Source organism: Madurella fahalii (assembly GCF_045866475.1).
Source record: "Madurella fahalii IFM 68171 DNA, scaffold_4, whole genome shotgun sequence".
In the NCBI taxonomy this organism is placed as follows: Eukaryota; Fungi; Ascomycota; class Sordariomycetes; order Sordariales; genus Madurella; species Madurella fahalii.
The window spans coordinates 1,741,252-1,760,507 of NW_027263974.1; the positions used below are offsets into that span (position 1 = coordinate 1,741,252).

At 54.2% G+C, this 19,256-nt stretch overlaps 5 protein-coding genes across 5 annotated transcripts; 3 read left to right on the plus strand and 2 right to left on the minus strand.

Annotated features, from left to right (window-relative positions):
* Positions 1 to 4,100: 4,100 nt before the first annotated feature.
* On the plus strand, positions 4,101 to 6,946 carry ATG9 (autophagy protein atg9; the record flags this gene model as incomplete). Its single annotated transcript, XM_071062926.1, has 3 exons — positions 4,101 to 4,771; positions 4,830 to 5,556; positions 5,621 to 6,946. The coding sequence occupies 3 exons, from the start codon at positions 4,101 to 4,103 to the stop codon at positions 6,944 to 6,946; spliced, it is 2,724 nt and encodes a 907-aa protein (XP_070919027.1).
* Positions 6,947 to 8,063: 1,117 nt separating this feature from the next.
* On the plus strand, positions 8,064 to 9,457 carry MRS4 (Fe(2+) transporter; the record flags this gene model as incomplete). The annotated part of the gene is made up of 7 exons (XM_071062927.1): positions 8,064 to 8,101; positions 8,185 to 8,267; positions 8,348 to 8,370; positions 8,464 to 8,596; positions 8,670 to 8,819; positions 8,879 to 9,350; positions 9,415 to 9,457. 7 exons carry the CDS (start codon positions 8,064 to 8,066, stop codon positions 9,455 to 9,457), a joined length of 942 nt encoding a protein of 313 aa, XP_070919028.1.
* Positions 9,458 to 10,763: 1,306 nt separating this feature from the next.
* Positions 10,764 to 12,372, minus strand: DNJ1 (Tetratricopeptide repeat and J domain-containing co-chaperone dnj1; the record flags this gene model as incomplete). Its single annotated transcript, XM_071062928.1, has 2 exons — positions 10,764 to 11,333; positions 11,392 to 12,372. 2 exons carry the CDS (start codon positions 12,370 to 12,372, stop codon positions 10,764 to 10,766), a joined length of 1,551 nt encoding a protein of 516 aa, XP_070919029.1.
* A 615-nt stretch (positions 12,373 to 12,987) lies between these two features.
* On the plus strand, positions 12,988 to 13,737 carry GAR1_2 (H/ACA snoRNP pseudouridylase subunit; the record flags this gene model as incomplete). The annotated part of the gene is made up of 3 exons (XM_071062929.1): positions 12,988 to 13,045; positions 13,123 to 13,274; positions 13,339 to 13,737. 3 exons carry the CDS (start codon positions 12,988 to 12,990, stop codon positions 13,735 to 13,737), a joined length of 609 nt encoding a protein of 202 aa, XP_070919030.1.
* Positions 13,738 to 14,642: 905 nt separating this feature from the next.
* On the minus strand, positions 14,643 to 17,254 carry SLM2 (phosphatidylinositol 4,5-bisphosphate-binding protein; the record flags this gene model as incomplete). Its single annotated transcript, XM_071062930.1, has 4 exons — positions 14,643 to 15,675; positions 15,744 to 16,081; positions 16,143 to 16,630; positions 16,717 to 17,254. 4 exons carry the CDS (start codon positions 17,252 to 17,254, stop codon positions 14,643 to 14,645), a joined length of 2,397 nt encoding a protein of 798 aa, XP_070919031.1.
* Positions 17,255 to 19,256: the final 2,002 nt, after the last annotated feature.

Below are 19,256 nucleotides of genomic sequence, written 5' to 3' on the forward strand. Positions count from 1 at the left end.
CTAGAGGTGGTGGGGCTGGGAGAAAGTGGCCCACTCGTTATACAAATACGTTATATCTTTACTGACAATAACATTAACATACATGATAAGCGAGTGACCCAGACAAGCGAGTGACCCACTTTCTACGCGACACAACACCTTTGCACTCAACAACGAATTTCCTCTACTATCCAAGATGCCCTCTACTTCAAAAGAAAGCCAGATAATCTTGGCCCTCCAAGCTCTCCAAAACGACAAGAATCTAAGCGAACGAGCCTCAGCTGAGATCTACGGGGTCGACCGTAAGACCCTAGCGCGCCGACGCGCCGGCAAGCCTGCACGACGCGATCTTCCAGCCAACTCGCGTAAGCTTACGGATCTGGAAGAGAAGACGATAGTTCAATATATAATTGAGCTATCTGCACACGCATTCCCACCTAGACTGAGTGGTGTAGAAGATATGGCCAACCATCTGTTACGCGAATACAATATATCTCCTGTCGGTAAACGCTGGGCTCACAACTTCGTTAAACGCCAGCCAGAGCTCCGTACGCGTTATATACGTAGATATGACTACCAGAGGGCCAAGTGCGAAGATCCAAAGGTTATTGGCGTGTGGTTTATACTAGTATGGAATACTAGAGCCAAGTACGGTATTGTAGATGACGATGTCTATAACTTCGACGAGACCAGGTTTATGATGGGGATTATCTTTGCAGGTATGGTTGTTACGACCTCGGATGGCCGTAACAAGGTAAAGCTAGCCCAGCCTGGCAACCGCGAGTGGGCAACGGTGATCCAAGGTGTCAATGCCCTTAGCTGGGTTATTCCACCATTCTGCTACGAGTGTCTCGCTACTCGCTAGCGGAGACCACAGGGAGGTCAGGCTTGACTGCCCTGTGGCGGACACTTCATGAACCCTAGCATGAGCATCAAAAGTGTGGTTAAGTCTGTCCATTTCTAACTAAGTGCAGAATGACCGCGAAGTGGTCATTCTGCGCAACGGGGCAGTCTAGTCACGTGCCACCGTGCCAAGCACGTCTGACTCGTAACACATTCATTATCCTAGCTGGGCATTACTACCTCGCTAACTAGTACCGGGAATGCAATCTCCCAGTTACCTGGTGTATCGCAACCACTGACAATGGCTGGACTACCAATGCGGTAGGCCTAGATTGGATCAAGCACTTCGACTACTATACAAAATCTCGTACAAAAGGCATATACCGGTTGCTAATCCTCGACGGCCACGAAAGCCACCACTCAACTGAGTTCGAGCTCTATTGTAAGCAGAACAACATCATTATACTCTATATACCTCCGCACTCTTCCTATAAATGCCAGCCACTCGATGTTGGCTACTTAGACCACTGAAGCAGGCGTATAGTCGCCAAATCGAGGACCTGATACGTATATATATCAACCACATTACCAAGCTCGAGTTCCTCTATACCTTCTGCGACGCCTTGTTTGCCTCTATAATATAGAGCAATATACAGGATGGCTTTACAGGGGCTGGCCTTATACCATACGATCCAGAGAGGGTGTTTTCTACACTGGATGTAAAGCTTCATACACCAACACCCCCAACCTCACGGCCTAGTACAACACAACCTTGGGTCTTCCAGACACCATACAACCCCCGAGAAGCTGAGTCGCAGTCGACGCTTATTAAGACTCGCATTGTTAACCATCAAAATAGCTCTCCAACTTCGATGTTAGCTGTCAAAAGGATCATGTGCCAAAGGATCAGGATCACAGGATCTAGTGTGGGAGCCAAGCCCATGTACTCTATTGAGCTAAGGAAGACTGGCAGCTAACTGCGCCACGGTACGAACGTCATCCTGTACGCGTATCTCGTCTATAAAAGGAGCAAACTCTCCAGCAAAGATAGACGGACAGAAGGCAGAACAACAAGGGACAATCAACACAATCAAGACAAGACACACAAAAATCCTAAACTGTCATTTCCTAAGATTCAGAGGTGCCGTGTTTCCGACATCTCTCACCTTCCACTCCCATCAACAGCTCGTGTTGGCCACGCCACGGACCAAGGATGTACCCACCATACAAGTGGGATAATACCGGCGGCGAAGCCAGCGTTGCCGGGGGCTCGGACGACTCAGGGTATACGCTCAGATTCGAGTAACTCGGCTCTGGCTGTGGCGGAACCAGCTTGGTACGGCGCTTCCAGTACCACGTCAGCACGAAAGCTAGAACCGTCAACAACGCCCCGGCCGCCACACCGCCCACGACGCTCCTGCGACCACGGCCGGACTTAAAACGCTACCGTTGGGCGTCGACGTCGCCGTCTCCGTGACTCCTGCCGTTTCCGCTACTCCTACTGTCAGAGTCGTCTGCAACGAAGCAGAGGCGGGACCATTGTTCCCCATCAAGCGCGGCAGCCCTAGCCTAGCCGCCGTCTCTCCGGCCGAAATAAAGTACATGCTGGAATGGAACCCGCCGGCACCACTGTGGCAAAAATACGATGTAAATCCATTCCTCCACCGATACATGCCGCAATAGGGTCTGCTGGGTGTCTTGCTGAGGGGGATGTGGTGAGTCCAAACAAATTCCTACTAATTATGGCTCAGGGGGTGCAACACTAACCAAACCCCAACCAAGTCACGGTTGGCGCCTCCGCAGCGTGGGGTGAAGGTCCCCCAAGTCGGTATACGCGCCGTTTCGGGGAAGTATTCACAACAAGTTGTGCGCCAGTCGCAGTCGTCGTCGGAGCAGCAGCCGACGGCGTAGATGTCAGTGTTAAACTTGCACGTTGAGCCGCTGTCGCACTTGACTTGTGAGGTCCCGTCTTTGAAACAGCACAGCTTCGGAGCCGCGGTTGTTTCTGCTCGCGGTGTAATCAAAATCCCATGTGGATGAGGCGGTCGTGTCTGTCGGATGATGAGCCTCGCTCATCATCGTGAGCTACGCTAGGGTTCCAAGCATGCGAGGTAGTGACGGGATTGAACGGGGAATGCAGATTCAAATCACGACAAAGCGACTGGGAATGGGAGTGGTTTTACCCTTCAGGACGAAGCCAGAGCCACTACACGCTTGGCCGTCTCACTTATTCAGTTCTGATGGTTCCGGACCCTAGGCCCTTGTATTCTGCGCCTCTCTCAGTTTCTGTAGTGCAACGTCGAAGCACTTTGCATATTCCTTTGACCATTTACGTGTAGAGGCGGCTATATGTGGGTTCAAGCCGTCAACACTGTAGCTTGAGTGGTGGACCGAGAATAGGATCAGAACCCTTGCCTCTGTATGAATACCCTCATAGCGGTACAATCCAGTCTCTGTTTGATTGCCGGTGCCTGATCTGAGGACCAGGAGGCCTGTTGACCTCTTATTTGAGACATCAAAATCAACCAACTACTCTCAAGAAAACTGAAAACCTTGCCGTACTTTATTCATACTATATTTGTCTTTAGAGAGAGTGATACCTGATACTCTATGTTTCGGCGCTGCAGCTGTTTTACGGGATGTCTGGCACAATATTATTGAACTGCAGATTAGGATTGTTGCCGAGTATACCGAGCGGACGAGCAAATAGTGAATATGGTGTTGTAGAGTTGCCTAAGGAGTTAATAATCATGAGCTCGGTGAAACGTTACCAACCCTAACCCTTTCCATCCTTGGTGTTTCGGGACAGACATGTCGAGTCAAGTGGAGTCCACCTTGCGATAACAGATAATGGTCTTGGCAGGTCCATATAGTTCACACCGCCTTCTAAGAGCAGCTAGCGCAAGCATCCGAAGCTCGGACCTCTCGTCATTCTGGCGCAGTCAGCTGAACCAAGATCGGATTCAGCATCCAAGGCAGCCAATACCAAGCGTAGGTACGGATACCGACACTGCACATACATACTTCCACTAGCATGTGCCTTGACACGCACGAGCAGTCTGCCTGAGGGCGGTGTCTCCTGACCAATTTCTCCGGCCGCAACAACCTTGTGATCTATCCAAGTATCTCCTCTCTCTTCTACCGAGTCGCCCCCTGCGATCGCCGGAAAAGAAAGCGTCACCGGCGCTCAGCGAGCTGTGGCTGACCAGCTCCCCAGACCAACTCTTCGATGACCGCAAACGCTCCCGACGAATCCTTACCTTAGAGCCATTAACGCAATGGCGTCGAACGTGCTTTCAAGGCTCGTCCCGACAAGAACTGGCAGATCCTTTTATGAAGAACTGAGGACCCGAGAGGATGACGCTGAAGATCGCGCGGGCTTGCTGGATGAACAAAATCTCAATCAGAATTTCCAAGATTATGACTTAGATCATGCTGAGGGCCTTGGGGTTGAGGAAAGCCGCACCACGCTGGGCGGAGTGACGAGTCCGACATTTCAAGGACGTCGACCCTCTCGAGGCCGAGTTCAAAGAGATTACACACGGGCTGCATGGCCATCGCATGAAGATGACGGGGACAATGACGTCCCAGCTTCACTGCTGGTAGAACATCACGGGGGAGATGGACAGGGCACGTCAGGGCGGTCTCCACGGAGCAAAGGTGGGAGCCGCGCGGCCGCCATACCAGGATCGTCCAGGGCTCATGCCCAGTGGGAAACTGCCCAGGCCCACCAGAGGCTACACAACGACGATGTCTTTGGACCTTCTCGGCGCGGCGCGGCGTTGCCTAACTCACTTTTCACTGGTGTGGTGTCGGGCAACGCCAAGAAGAAGGCGGAGTGGAGATGGGCTAATGTCTCGAATCTCGACAACTTCATCAAGGACGTTTACGACTACTACCTTGGCTGCGGCATGTGGTGTATATTGGTCGAGAGGATTCTGCACCTAGTGTAAGCTCTGTGTCCCACGGCCGCGCTGCCGGCATGCAGATGCATGGCTGCTGACTAGACCTAGTAACGTCGCCTTCGTGGCCTTCCTTTTGACATTCCTTACACAATGCGTGGATTACAACAAAATTCGTGGAAGCCAGAAGCTCTCTCAGATCCTCGTCCCTCAATGCACGAGGAATATGTCGGGACTCTGGAACCTCGGTCTGTGGATGTTTGCCTTTTACTTCATTTGGAAGTCGATTCAATACCTCTTGGATCTCCGGCGGCTGGTCCACGTCCGCGACTTCTACCTCTACCTCCTCAACATCCCAGACCAAGATATGCAAACTATCACGTGGCAAGAGGTTGTTGCCCGTATCATGGCTCTGAGAGATCAGAACCCTAAGACAGCGACCAGCTTGACCCCGGCACAACGCCGCTGGCTCGGCAGCCAGTCCAAGGAAAGACTCGATGCATCTGATATCGCCAACCGTCTCATGAGGCGGGAGAACTACTTGATTGCTCTGATCAACAAGGACATCTTGGACCTGACGATTCCGCTGCCTTTCCTGCGCAGTCGCCAACTTCTATCCCGGACTCTGGAGTGGATGCTGATGTTCAGCATTCTTGACTTCGTCTTTGATGAGAAAGGCCAGGTCAACCAAGAATTCTTGAAATCGGACCGCCGAGGCGAACTCAGCCTCAAGCTTCGTGGGAGGTTTGTTTTCGCCGGCGTCATGATCCTTATTTGCTCACCCTTCGTAGCCGGATACCTCCTCATTGTTTATTTCCTTATGTACTATCATGTAAGGCTAATCACCACCGGCGTCTTGAATGAGTGGCGCTTCCCCCATGCTGACCCATCTGCAGGAAATCCAAAAGAATCCTTCCGTCTTGTCCTCGCGGACCTATACCCCCCTTGCAGAGTGGAAATTCCGCGAGTTCAACGAACTGCCACATCTTTTCCGGAAGCGATTAGACATGTCCCATCCGTTCGCCAGCCACTACATGGACCAGTTCCCCAAAGCCAAGACCGAGATGGTTGCCCGGACGGTGGCTTTCATCTCCGGCGCTCTCGCCACAGTGCTGGCGGTTGCCACAGTGGTCGATCCCGAATTATTCCTAGGCTTTGAGATCACGCCGGACCGGACAGTTCTCTTCTACACGGCCGTTTTTGGTAGCGTTTGGGCATTTGCTCGGGGCAGTATCTCCGAGGACAACTCGGTCTTTGACCCGGAATATGCCCTGCGTAATGTCATTGAATACACACATTATGAGCCGGATCATTGGAAGGACAGGCTCCACAGCTTCGACGTCAAACTTGAGTTTGCCGAACTGTACAAGATCAAGATCGTCATCTTCATCGAGGAGATCCTGAGCATCTTGACCACGCCATTCGTCCTCTTCTCCAGTCTCCCCAAGTGCAGCGACCAGATCATTGACTTCTTCCGCGAATTCACTATTCACGTCGATGGACTGGGTTATGTCTGCTCCTTTGCCGAGTTCGACTTCAAGAAGGGCATTGGGAAGAAGCACAACAACGCGGCAGACGTTCGGGATGACTATTATGCGACCAAGCATGGGAAGATGGAGGCCTCTTTCTATGGTTTCATGGGTAACTACGGCAATTTTGCCCTCAACCCGAAGACGGGTGCGGCATCGCACCTCCCCCCGGGTATGCGGAATCAATTTCACCCTCCGCCAGCGTGGCCAGGTATGACCGAGCCGCCACTGGCGACCGACTTACAGGCTTCACGGATGGGCCGAAGCGAGCGGGGGAGGACCAATGCGCCCGCTAAAACACCTCGTTACGGCCCTGTCGCGCCGCAATTCTCGCCCATGGCGTCCATCCTGCTTGATCCGCACCACCAACCACCGAATCCAAACCCGGGAAGCAGGACGACCCACGTACCACGTCAACAACGGGGCGGCTATCAAGGAGAGAGTAACATCATCGAAGAGTCTATGGAATACGATGGCCAGGTGAGCGATACCGGGAGGCGGCAAGACGACGAGGAAGCCTATGGGAGCGGTGGCGCCCTAGACGAATCAGCATGGCAGACATCGCCGGCGAGGACAATTAGCAGAGAAAACAGCGCTGCTGAAGGCGGCGGCGCGCCGGATGCTGGAGTCGTGCACATGGTATACCAGCTCCACCAGGCCCACCTTAACCGCAGGCCAGGAGGTGTGCGATGAGCAAGCGGAAGGCAGACAACCCGTCGCAACCCGAGGAGCGTCACGGCGCTCGCAGGATCAAGCTTGCAAGTCGCGGGCATCCCTTTCATACACAGGAGTCATCGGAGGAAAGGCGTTTTGGGTGGGGTCTCTGGGCGTTTACGGTCTTCAGGGTCTGACAGTTGCGAACGCAAGACAAGGTAGACGGGCATACCAGGTTGTTGGGTCTTAAGCAGACATGCACATATAATAGTTGGTTGATTTGGACCGGAGAGAAGGGGAAACGTCGCGGTTGGAACACGTCTTCCTCTTTACAGCACTTGACATATAGCGCACATGGGTTTTGGTTACAATTTCCTTATCGAACTCCCTGCTGGCCAAACGTGCATGCAAAGAATCAATGACAGGGCAAAATGTCCCATTTTGATTGAGCTGCCTTTGCCGGGTGCCTCGGAGAAAGGGTTAAGAGAATGGCCTCGGCCGCCGGCGGAGACGCGCGGATCTGATAAGCAGCGGCTGCAAGGATTGTTTGCCGAGGAGCTCTTGTTGCGTGCAGAATTACGCAGTTATCTCTGGGATCAGTCTGGGCATCTCCGAGGTGCGCCCCCCGTTCTCCATCTCACTAACCAGTCACTAACCACTGTGCTGCGGGGTGCCCAGAAAGCCAACTTGCCACCCCTGCAAGACTCTCAAATCCCCGACCTCCGACATCTCTACGGCGGCCGACCGGGTTCCATTTTTTTTTCTAGGCATTGCGGGCAGTTTGCCGACAACGGTCGCAGAAAAATTCGGAGACCGCCTGGCCCATAGTCGGCTTGACCATCACCATCGCCATCACCAATTGCTCGCAGCCTGCGTTGCGCGCCCTTTGCCCTTCCTGAGCTGCGAGCGACGACAGGACACGGCCATCGAATCCGGCGCAACCCTGGTCTAGACGGGTCAACACGTTGGTTCCGAGGTGGTCTAAGTGCCAGCGAGGCAAACGAGCTTCTTTCTGCTTGCATTGCGTCACTTGGCTGCTTCTGCTATCGCAGCGCAGGAGCTTCACCGCACGTCGCCCGCCCATCTATACCCCGAAACAAAATCAATCGTCACCCTGGCTCTCGACCTAGGAGCGCCGGGAGCTGTGGCTTCCCCAATGGCTCAGCCGAATGCCGAGCCGGTCGAGGACTACGAGTACGTCGCAGCTGTGGGCTTTTATATCGGATCCCCGGCATCTTCTGTCAGGGGCAAAGACAGCGGCGCTGACAAGACGGCAGCTATGAATCCCTCCCGCCTAACTTCTCATTGTTGCAGAACATGGCTGCCGGCGCTTTCGCCGGTATCGCCGAGCACTGCACAAGTGAGTCGCGCCCGGTCTCCCCAACCCATGGATGTGGGGGTTCGCCCCCGCCGCCCCGACCAGACGCTGACCAGACATAGTGTACCCTATTGACGCGATCAAGGTGAGCGGGCACACTGTCTCCTTGCCCCTACCGACATCCCCTCGGATCGGTTTTTGAAGCGGCGGCGCTGACGGATTGGATCTTGACGCGTAGACACGGATGCAGATAGTCAACCCCACCCCCTCGGCCGTCTACAATGGAGTAATCCAAGGCACCTACCGGATGGCGAGCACCGAAGGCATCCTAAGCTTATGGCGCGGCATGTCCAGCGTGATAGTTGGGGCTGGTGAGTGAATGGCGCGGGGAGCTTGAGGGGTTCATTGGGGACGCCTCTCTCGGCTGACATTGCGTTCTTCTAGGCCCGGCTCATGCGGTCTACTTTGCCACATATGAGGCTGTCAAGCACGTTATGGGCGGGAACAAGGCTGGTGTCCACCATCCGCTAGCTGCCGCAACCAGCGGGGCATGCGCGACGATTGCCAGCGATGCGCTGATGAACCCCTTTGATGGTAGGCAACATGCGGTCACCCTCCCTTTTTCCGCACCATCCTCTAACCCCTTTCGGTAGTCATCAAGCAAAGAATGCAGATCCAAAACTCGGCCAAGATGTACCGCTCCATGTTCGACTGCGCCAAGTACGTGTACAGGAACGAGGGGCTCGCAGCCTTCTACGTCTCGTACCCGACGACACTCTCCATGACGGTCCCGTTCACGGCGCTGCAGTTCCTCGCCTACGAGTCCATCTCGACGTCGATGAACCCGACCAAGAAGTACGATCCGCTCACGCACTGCTTGGCGGGCGCCGTGGCGGGCGGTTTCGCCGCGGCCCTGACAACGCCCATGGACGTGATCAAGACGATGCTGCAGACGAGGGGTAACGCGGCCGATGCCGAGCTGAGGTCGGTCAATGGCTTCATGGCCGGCTGCCGGTTATTGTACCAGAGGGAGGGCGCCCGTGGCTTCTTCAAGGGCGTGCGGCCGAGGGTGTTGACCACCATGCCGAGCACCGCCATCTGCTGGTCTGCCTACGAGGCGTCCAAGTGCGTATTTTCCGTCATAGCCTTAAGCCAGCGTAGAAGAGTGCTAACATTCTCTCTTTACCAGGGCCTACTTTATCCACCACAATTCCAGCTCGTCGTCATCATGACCGGAGGGCTTAATTCAAATTAAGGTATGCTCATCACTCACAATCCATACACTACCCAATGCTCACTAAACTTGTGCACGCATGACAGCTAGGATAGCTCGGCCTATCTACCAAAAAGCGAGATCCAATCTAGAGCTCCTGTCGTTCTTGCCATGCATGCATCTGGCAATGAACAAGGGGGACGGTGGGGAAGCTGTATGCAAATGTGTTGTCTCGGAGGGTAAATCCGAAACCGGACATGATTGCATCGTGTACATAATCTCTTGTTGTCATTCATCGTCGTCCCCGGTTATTTTCTTAGATTTTGCTCTGTAGTGGGGGAGGGCGCTGAAAGCAACACAGCTACAACCATGCCTTGCAATACCACACATACCGAAAAACACGGGGATGCATGAATTAGTTGGCTGTCTGTCATGTGCTTTCGACATCATCAAAATGTTTTGCTATGTATAGTATCAACTGGACGGCGCGTGCCGTCTGCCTCTATCGATCAACATTGCCTCTTGGGGTCCGGTTTATTGAGACTCTTGGTTCCGATTACGGATGGGCGACCTGAACTGCAACCCACCCCCTTCCCACCCCCACGCGCTAATACAGACACAGCAGTAGCTCTCTGTCCTTTTGGATTGTTAGCTGTGCGCCTCGTTTTCTGGTTACGGCTGCTTGGCGTTAGACACTTTGGGAATCACGGCTCGGGTCCGAAGAGCTGGAAACGCTGGTTGGTTGCGGTGCCCTTCCCTCTCCGGGGGGTTACGTCGGGTGACGAGGGAGGGCCGATGTACGGAATGAATCGGGGTTTGGAGGGTTCAAATGGCAGGCTTCATAAGGACACGGTTTTGGCGAGGCGGTTGGTATGTTCCGGGGTTTTGGGCCCGGCTACCTAGGTGGCGTCTTCGCTTGCGCTTGAATGTTCATATGTACAGTAAATGAAGTCCTTTCAGTGCGTGGATATTTAGGGCAATGCTGATAAAGCGCTTCGCACAAGCTAGCCGTTGCTGCGACTGCTCGACCCGGTAAAGATTGCGTTGTAATTCTCATAGTGAAGAACTACAAGGCAACCCAACGTATCAGAACTCCAGGATCAGATGAGGCTTTCTCTTGCAGCCTACTTCTCCCCACAAAATACAGATCCAACCCCAGTCTCACTAAAAGGAACGCATAATTTATATGCTGTTGCTGCTTGCTGAGCACGAAAGCCAAATCTTTCCGTAAACCGGGTCATTTTCCCCCTTTTGCAATAACACCGAAACTCCCGCCTCCAATGCCAAAAATAGATACAAGCCTAAGCAGGAAGACAAAGCCTCTCTCAGGCACCAAAGGGGAACCCAGATCCAAACTTGAACTGGAATTGCTGCCCGCCGCCCTGCTGGAACATAAACGGGTGCCCGTGGCCAAACGGACTTCCGTGGTGGAACTGGGGCTGCTCGTGTGAGTTGGGGTCGTCGCCCCGGTCGAAGCGAGCGCGTAGCTCGGGGTTGCTGAGCACCTCGTACGCCTCGTTGATGCTAGCCATCTTCTTCTCAGCTTGCTCCTTGGTGAGACCCTGCTTGATCGCCTTGTCCGGGTGATGGATCTTGGACAGCTTGCGGTAGGCCGACTTAATCTGGCGCTCGTCGGCGTCGTGGGCGACGCCGAGGACCTTGTAGTAGTCCTTTGTCTTGCTACGCTTAAGGGCGACCTGGGCCTTTTGCATGAGCGGGTTGACGATGTCGTCCTTGCCCGGGCGGGCTTCAGCGGCCTTGCGAAGCGTGTTAATGCTGGCTTCGAACTCTTCCGCCTCAAGCTGGATCTTGGCGCGCTGGAGGAGGCCGTAGAAGGAGTTTTCGTCTAGTTCGAGGGACTCTTCGCAGTACTCCTTGGCTTTCTTGCTATTTGACTGTTTCGGAGGGTTAGATGGGCACGTATTGTGGATTACTAGCTGGCACCTGACTTACCTCGTAGTATGCCTGGCACGCCATCTCAACCAATCTTGAGAGTAGAACATTTCCTGCCGCCTTGGGTATCGTGCCGTCCTCCCTCAGTATCCGCACCTGATCCTTGACCTCGTTGATCAAACCCTCGCTCTCCCCAGACGGCACGAGCTGCCGTACCGCCGTCATCTGCTGGTTCTTTTCGAGGGCCTTGGTGACCTTTTGTACTACCTTCTCAACCATCTTCTCCTCCTTAAGTAGCCGCTTGCACACCTTGGAATCAGGGTCAGAATGCAGGCACTTCCGGATGGCCGCCATACCCTCCTGTAGATCACCTAGTGCATAGAATGTAATGGCCGATATCTTAACATGCGGCGTCGTATCGCCGGGCTTCATCTGCAAGATGTGTTGCAGATCGCCCATCCCCCTTTCCACCGCTCCCCGCTCGAACGCGCACCGAGCGCGAAGCTCTCGGAGATGTATAGCCCGGTTGGCCGTCAGTATCGCATCGTCGGCCTGCTTGACGCACTCCTCCCAACTTTCAGCCTGCGCGGCCGCTTCGGCGAGCGTCGCAGCCCCCTTGGCCTCCTCAAGACTGGCGAGCTCCTCGACCTTCTTGGCCTTCTCGTAGTGTTCCTTTGCGGCGTCCCAGTCTGCGGAGCGTGCCTTGAGCTTGCCCAACTGGACGTGGGCACCCTCGAAGCCAGGCTTGAGTGAGAGCACTTTCTCAAAGTCGTCGGTGGCTTGCGACGTCCGGCCTAGCGAGAGGTACGTGGTGGCGCGCTTGAAGAAGGTCAGGTAGTTGGTGGGGTCTTTGGCGATGGCGGCATCGTAGTAGACGAGGGCATCGCCGGTCTGGCCTTTGGAGAGGTGGGATTGGGCCGACTCGAGAAGAATCGAGACGGGGGTATCGGCGGGTATGTCAGACGGAGATAGGCCGGCCACTAGCGATGGGGTAGACAGAATGCCGGCCGCGAACGCCAGCGTCGATAGGCGGACCAACATGGCGGCGCAGATGACGAGAATGTGAGTTCTGACGCTGTGAATTAGGAGGTGTTATCGGGAACTTGAAGATTACTCGGCGACAGCGAGATATGCCGCTTAAAAATAAAGAGCGCGTAAATAGCCAAACTGGATTGCCGAGGCGCAGTTTGCTAGATATGATTGCAGCGCTGTAAGATCTCACCGACCGGTAGAGAACGTGGAATCAAAGAGATCAAGCCATTGTCGGCGCTGGAATTCAAGGACAGCGGCGAGGGAGCAAGCAAGCAATCTGGCCACTGCTGTTTTCGGAAATCTCGCTGGATGGCTGCCGAATTAGCGAAGCCCATCCCGCCAACCTGCCCCTCACGGTGCGGCTTCACAGTGCACGGCACGATGCTTCCCTGGCGTGGGGTTGGATTCCAAGCAGGCGGTCGGATGTGGGGCAGACGAGCGAACGGCAAAACTTTTTGACCGCTTTTGCATGTCGAACCAAAAAAAAAAAAATATTGTCGAATCGAAGCTGGCTCGCGATCCTCGGAAGTCGACTCTCCAATTGACGGTCGCACACCGAGACAACCACCCCTCCCTACAAAAGGCGCCGCCGTCAACAATTCCCACGGCGGATATCTAGCCACCATGTCTTTCAGAGGGGCTCCACGCGGCCGCGGTGGCGGCTTCGGCGGGCGAGGAGGAGGTGAGCAATCAAGATGCCGTTCGCATCAATACCACCGAAAAGAAAAATGCTTCAAAACTGACACCGCAAAATTGCAGGACGTGGCGGGTTCCAGCAGCGCGATATGGGCCCTCCGGCCACCGTTCTCGAGATGGGAAAGTTCATCCACGCTTGCGAGGGTGAGATGGTGGTCGAATCGACCAATCCCAAGATCCCCCACTTCAACGCGCCCATCTACCTCGAGAACAAGGTAGCTTTGCCCTCTTCGCCTTCCTCCTCTAGACGGCTACTTACCTACTGGCCCCGCATCACAGACATCAGTCGGCAAAGTCGACGAGGTTCTCGGGCCCATCAACCAGGTCTACTTCACCATCAAGCCCTCCGAAGGCATCCAGGCGACGTCCTTCAAGTACGGCGACAAGTTCTATATTGCGGGCGAGAAGCTGCTCCCGCTCGAGAAGTTCCTCCCCAAACCCAAGCCCCCTCCGGGCACCGTTAGCAAGGTCAAGAAGCCGAGCCGGGGCGGCGCGTCCCGTGGTGGTCGGGGAGGTCCCGCGAGGGGCGGCAGGGGCGGCGGCAGGGGGGGCTTCAGCGGGTCAAGAGGCGGTTTCGGAGGCGGTTTCGGAGGCGGTCGTGGGGGGACACCGCGGGGTGGCAGAGGTGGCGGCGGTTTCTCGAGGGGCGGCAGGGGAGGTGGTCGAGGCAGGTTTTAAGGCGTTTATCCCACCGCAGGGCTCTTGCCGACATTAGACACCCGATGCCACCGCGAAATATATCACGGCTGTCGAGGTGTCACTAGGGAGGGGCTAGCCCCAGATGTGGGCGAGGCCACCATGTCAAGGCGGAGTTGTCTTGGGACTTGGACTGGCTACACCGGCGTTTCTGGGAGGGCATTTGGGTCTTTAGTGCTTTGTTTTACGCTAAAATATTGGGCAGTTCGGCTTGTGTACATAAGAGGATGCAGCAGGCTGGGAACTGTGTTGATGCTGTTTAGTCGTCATTGCTTTCTTGGTTCCCTTTCGTTTCCCCATATGTGGACGAAAAAGAGGCATGACAGGGCCCGAACCAGGTGTCTGTTGGGAGACGGCAGACATCAGGGACAAGAAACCCTTGCGGTGAGCTGTGATGCCTTAGACGGCATAGTACATACCGCAACCCCTGAGATTAGCAAATTAGGGACTAAATGATTATATGGCCAGTTTGTTGGCATCCCTCTTCATATTCCGTAGAAAAGGCTTGGGCGGTAAGAGAGAGATGTGGATACGGATCAGGAACACTCAAACGAGAGCAAAAGCTGCTCGTGGACACTTGCATCTATCGGAATTGCACGGGTACTCCTTTGGACCGGGGGTTTGTACGATAGTGGCATAATGGGACCTCAAGATCTCATGTTGTCGGAGTTGGGCAGCTTGTCGCCCAGAATCTCAATCTCTGTTAGCACCTCTGAATGTTCGTTCTCACAAGATAATTAGAACCAATCATTCGATCACCCAAAGAAACCACATCAAAGGATGTGGATGCACAAGACACTCAAATCCATTGGCCACAATGTGAAACCAGCGCTATATCAAATGACGGCGGTGGGATTACCAACGTCATTGCCTGAGTATTGATACAGTCAAAGTCCGGCATTAGAGCCCCTCGGATATTCACCAGGTATATGAAGATGTGAAATCGTCGGGACACTATCATTTCGGGCCGTGCCGCCTGGCCGGTTTTTTTTCCCTTGCCCGGTTGCGTCGCCATTCATTTGAGACTCTGTTGCCTTCTCTCCGTCCCGAGCCGCTTGAGCCTCCCCTTTCCTAGCGCCCAAGCCATCATCCTGCAGAGGGATTTGTGGTTGTTTTGCTATCGGTATTGGAACGGGTATAGGCCCGGCCCGGGCAAGCCCATCACCGTTCGTGTACATCGTAGACGTGTTCGCGCCGGTGAGCGCCGGGTTGTCAATGGAACCGACCGTCCTAGGAACCTGGTTTGTTCCGCCACTGTGACCGTCGATGTTTGTCGCATATTGTAAATCACTTCGTTGGGTCCTGGGTGCCTGGCCTGCTTCCTGGGTGCCCGGTGGTTGCCGGCCGAACTGGTTCCCCGGAGGAGCGCTTTCCGTGGTAAAGTAATCATCAGGAGTTTCACCATATCCGGAGCTTACACTAAGGGGCGAAATTGGGACCTGTAAGCCTCTCTGTGCGTTCACCTGGAGGTCAGATGGGAAGCGCCCACCTGAAGGACGTCGCGAGAGTGCGTCTTGTTTTGGCTGCTGGTTGACTGAGGCCACGGTTGCCGCAAACGGAGGATCCTCATCATCATCGGCGACCCCGTCGCTACTGATGGATGACCGCTGAGACGTTCGGCTGATGCTCCGGCTATTTCCCCTCACGAGATTGCTGCGCTCCTCTGGTGTCCGCTCCGTCAGGGTTTTGATGTCGTCGTACCAGGCCATCATCGTATCATGGCTCTCGGCACGGAAGACCCAGGTATGGCCACGGTGCATGGTTCCGGTTTGCCGGCCCTTGAGGACGAATTTATTCGACGAACCGCCCTCCTGTGAGTGGGATCCTAATTTCTGCTCCGGGAGATAGAGTGACATTACGGGCGCTTGGGTCTTATCCGCCGATTTGTACTCATGCAAATGAGTAGGAGAAAGAACATACCTAACTCTGTTAGCCGGAGTGTGGCTCGCGTGTTACCTGACAAGCATGGGTGGGCTGGGAGAACTCACCATCCGGCCGTGTAGCTCTTCAAGTACTTGCTCTTACGTTCCAGAAGGCCGGCTCGTATCTCTTGGCAGGCATAATGGTCGCGGCCGGGGTAGTGTATGAACTCGGCCGATCGCATGGGCAGATCCGGGTCCACAAAGCGATCGTCACGCTGGATAAATGATACCCATTCGGTGTCCTTGGGCATGGTGATAGGCCCGATACGAAGCTCTTCGATGGCGCCGTAGGCAGCATCCGATTCCCGCTTGAGGATGCCGGCGTAGGCATTGTATGCCTTCTGGATCTCGCCGACGACGATGGACTCAAGCTCCTTCCCAGAACTCTCCAGATTCAAGTAGGCCTTATACCGTCAGACATTCCCTCATCCGGTGTTCAAAGCGATTCGGCACGGAGGAACATACCTGATGGAGATAGTTCTCTTCATCGATCTGCCTCTCGAGCTGCCGGTCCACGGCAATTCTCAAGAGGTAAGGATCCTGCTTTCCTGTTGTCAAGGCAGTGTCGAGCTCTGCCTGACCCAGGACGTCCTGGAGTTGGTTCACGGCCCTACGCGTGCTATCCATCTCCTTGTCCACCGAGTTCTTAAAGTCGCCGGCTAGGTTTTTGATCTCCTTTATCTTCTGATGGAGATCGCTTCGCAGCCCGGTAAGCGCCAGGATGACGTCTTCCTCAATTTCCCTCGCCTTGTTTGCCTCTGCTATTGCCTGCTTATTGTAGTTCCGCAGAATCTGCAGTGCGTCGTCCAGGCCACCAGATGCAAGAAACCCAGGGGGTGTTGCGGTGTTGTTTAGCACGTTTGCGAGTTTGAGGAGTGATTTCGCCCGGTGCTCGTAATGTGTCTGGATCTCCCTGAAGTATGTGATAAGGTCTTTTAGGATTTTGCGCCAAGCTGCAACAACGTAGTCAGTTATCGGTTACGACCCGCAGTTGATACATCACCTGGTATTGCACTCAGGCTTGGAGTGGAGGACAAACCTTGAAACCGGTTGGCAAGAACTTCGGTCGGGCTACCTGCGGTTGGGACGGGGCAGTAGAAGGCGCTGTGCATCTCATCCTGATCTGTGGTTGACTGAAGGGCCAGGCTCCTAACGCTCCCAGCCTTCATGCTCCGACGGCTACCGCTACGCCTCAAACTTGTGCTCCTCCGCAGCGATGCCTTCTTCCTCAGTGTGTTCCCACGGGACAGCGATCCCGCCCCATCGCCCGTGATGCCAGTTGTAGGATTGGAGATGACGCTCGATCGTTGCATGTTGCCGCCCGTCCCCGCACCGTCGATTATAGAGCTTCCTCGTTGGCTGGCATCCCACTCCTCGGTGAACCTCGCAGGGCGCGTGGCAATTGGGGCAACCAGGTGACTGCCATAGTCACCCTGCGGATTCGGAAATGGATTTGACAGCGTCTCGACCTCATGGGCGGTTGGATGATAGCTCGGCTGCTGTTGCTGCTGGGGAAAGTAGCCTGTCACGCCATACCCGCGCTCGTGGTTGGGCTGCGGAGAAGGTGTGGCAGTCATGGTAGTCTTAGTAGTAGACAACATGGCCAATGTCGGGATACGTCATAAATGGCAACCGCCTGTTGAATTTGGGCCGACTCGCTTGTTTTCTTGTTAGTCCTCGTGGTACTGGATGGCGTGCACCTGGTGACTGTGAGGTTGACGTACATGCGACGTGGGCGGCTGCTTCTAGGACGCGGAGGACGCGTTCTTCGTACTTGTGTGTTTCAGCAATTTGAAGACGTCAGCAGGCGATGCGGGGAGCGAGAAGATCGTGCTATTGAGAGTGGAGTAGCGTCGGAGGCAGGCGGCAGGAGGGAGCCAGAATAGCGCTGCGACGATTCGTAGTGATGCGGAAGTTGTTGTCTGCCGCTGTTTCTTGGTGGGGATTTCCCTTTAAGGGTGATTTAACGTAGAAGCTAGGACCCTGTGATCCTTGTGCTCAGGCTGGGGCAGGGTACGTTGGCGCGCTGATCAGGATCTCTGCTAAAAATATAATACGATCAAGGAGATGATGGGAATTGCTCAAAGGGAGTTCGGGCGGTTGTGTCCTAGATCAAACTTCAAGAGGCGACCTGCAATGCGCAAGTTCTGAGTAGAAGGTGCTTTGCATATCGAATGGACTTGTGCATCGAAGCTGTAAATGGAGCAGGGGAGGATCATGCGAAAGGTTCACAGAAAAGAAGGAAAAACGAACATGGTTTTGACGTAAAGTTTTGTTTCCCGAAAGTGCGGACAAACAGGGGGGTTCTCATGGTAAATGACGTATGGCGACGAAGACCCCTCCTTTAAGGGACTCGAGGTGAGGTCAGAGGACGACAGACATGTGGCTTGCCAAGAAGTCGCGTTCTCTATGTATGACAGACCGTCCAGTCGAACCCCGGGCTTGCGATGTCTGATGTTTTGCTCATCAACCGTCCAAACGTCAAGAGTGGGACCAGGTCTGCATATCCCAACTGGTGAATCGGGAGATTGGCATCATGGCAGGCTGACTCCAAGTCTGTCACTTTACCTCGTCATTCCCATTTTCCCAAAGATGTCCGTCGTACAGGACATGCTGCCGCTAAATGCTCGCACATATTTGTGACGTACAACTCTAGTGCCATACTGGATGGATGCAGGAAACAAGTATCGAGGCATTAGCCGAGCGAAGCTCTCATTCCTCTCTCTCTAACGACCTAATAGTCCAGGTAACTTACCCAAGAGCAGTAGCGAGACAGATGGAGGTTACTGGTGTTTTCACCCCCTTTACGTTCCATTTCCCTTCTCTTATCCTTTTGTTGGCCACGATGCACAAGCACTATACTTGAGACCACAGAAGTCTCATCCAGCGTCTCTTCCCTAGGAGATCATTCCCACCCCAGTTGTTGCCGCTGTTGTTGTTGGCCGGTATTCTTTCTATTGCCGTTGTGTTTGAGCTTCTCTTTTCACTTCCCCTTCCTTACCTCCTTGTATTATTATTGTCCTTACCTTTATCGCCCTCTACCTTTGCCTCCACTTAAGATTAGGTGCTTGCAAACGTGTCAGCGCTAATCCATCCGTGGACGAGCGAAACTGAATCACGTCAAAGTTTGTTTACAGTTCCCTGCTGTTTCCTCCTACCCACACAAAGTAATACCAGAGTAGGGAGCGACATTAGTGCAATCAGATATAAGAGGCGGCTGCGGTCAGCCCAACAGAAACATCAGACAGGCTCGTGAAGTCGGAGTAGGCACAGGATGTGTTCAAGAGGAGCTGGTTCAATTAGATCAACAAAAATGTGTGGCCGTGCAGCCGTTCGTGAGTAAGTAGAGGGAACTACAGTTCATTCATCAATGAGCGTAGACGGTTATCGTGAGGTTTAATGAAAAGCACGAAGTCCACGAACCATTCATAGCGGGGCGAGCCGTCACAACCATCCCATAAATACACTACCCAGAATAGTTGCCGCTGGATGCGCTAGGATTTTCCATCCGGAGGGAGTATACAGCACAGCTCAGCGGATGAGGCTGACAGAGCTGCCTCGTATCATCATGATACCCTC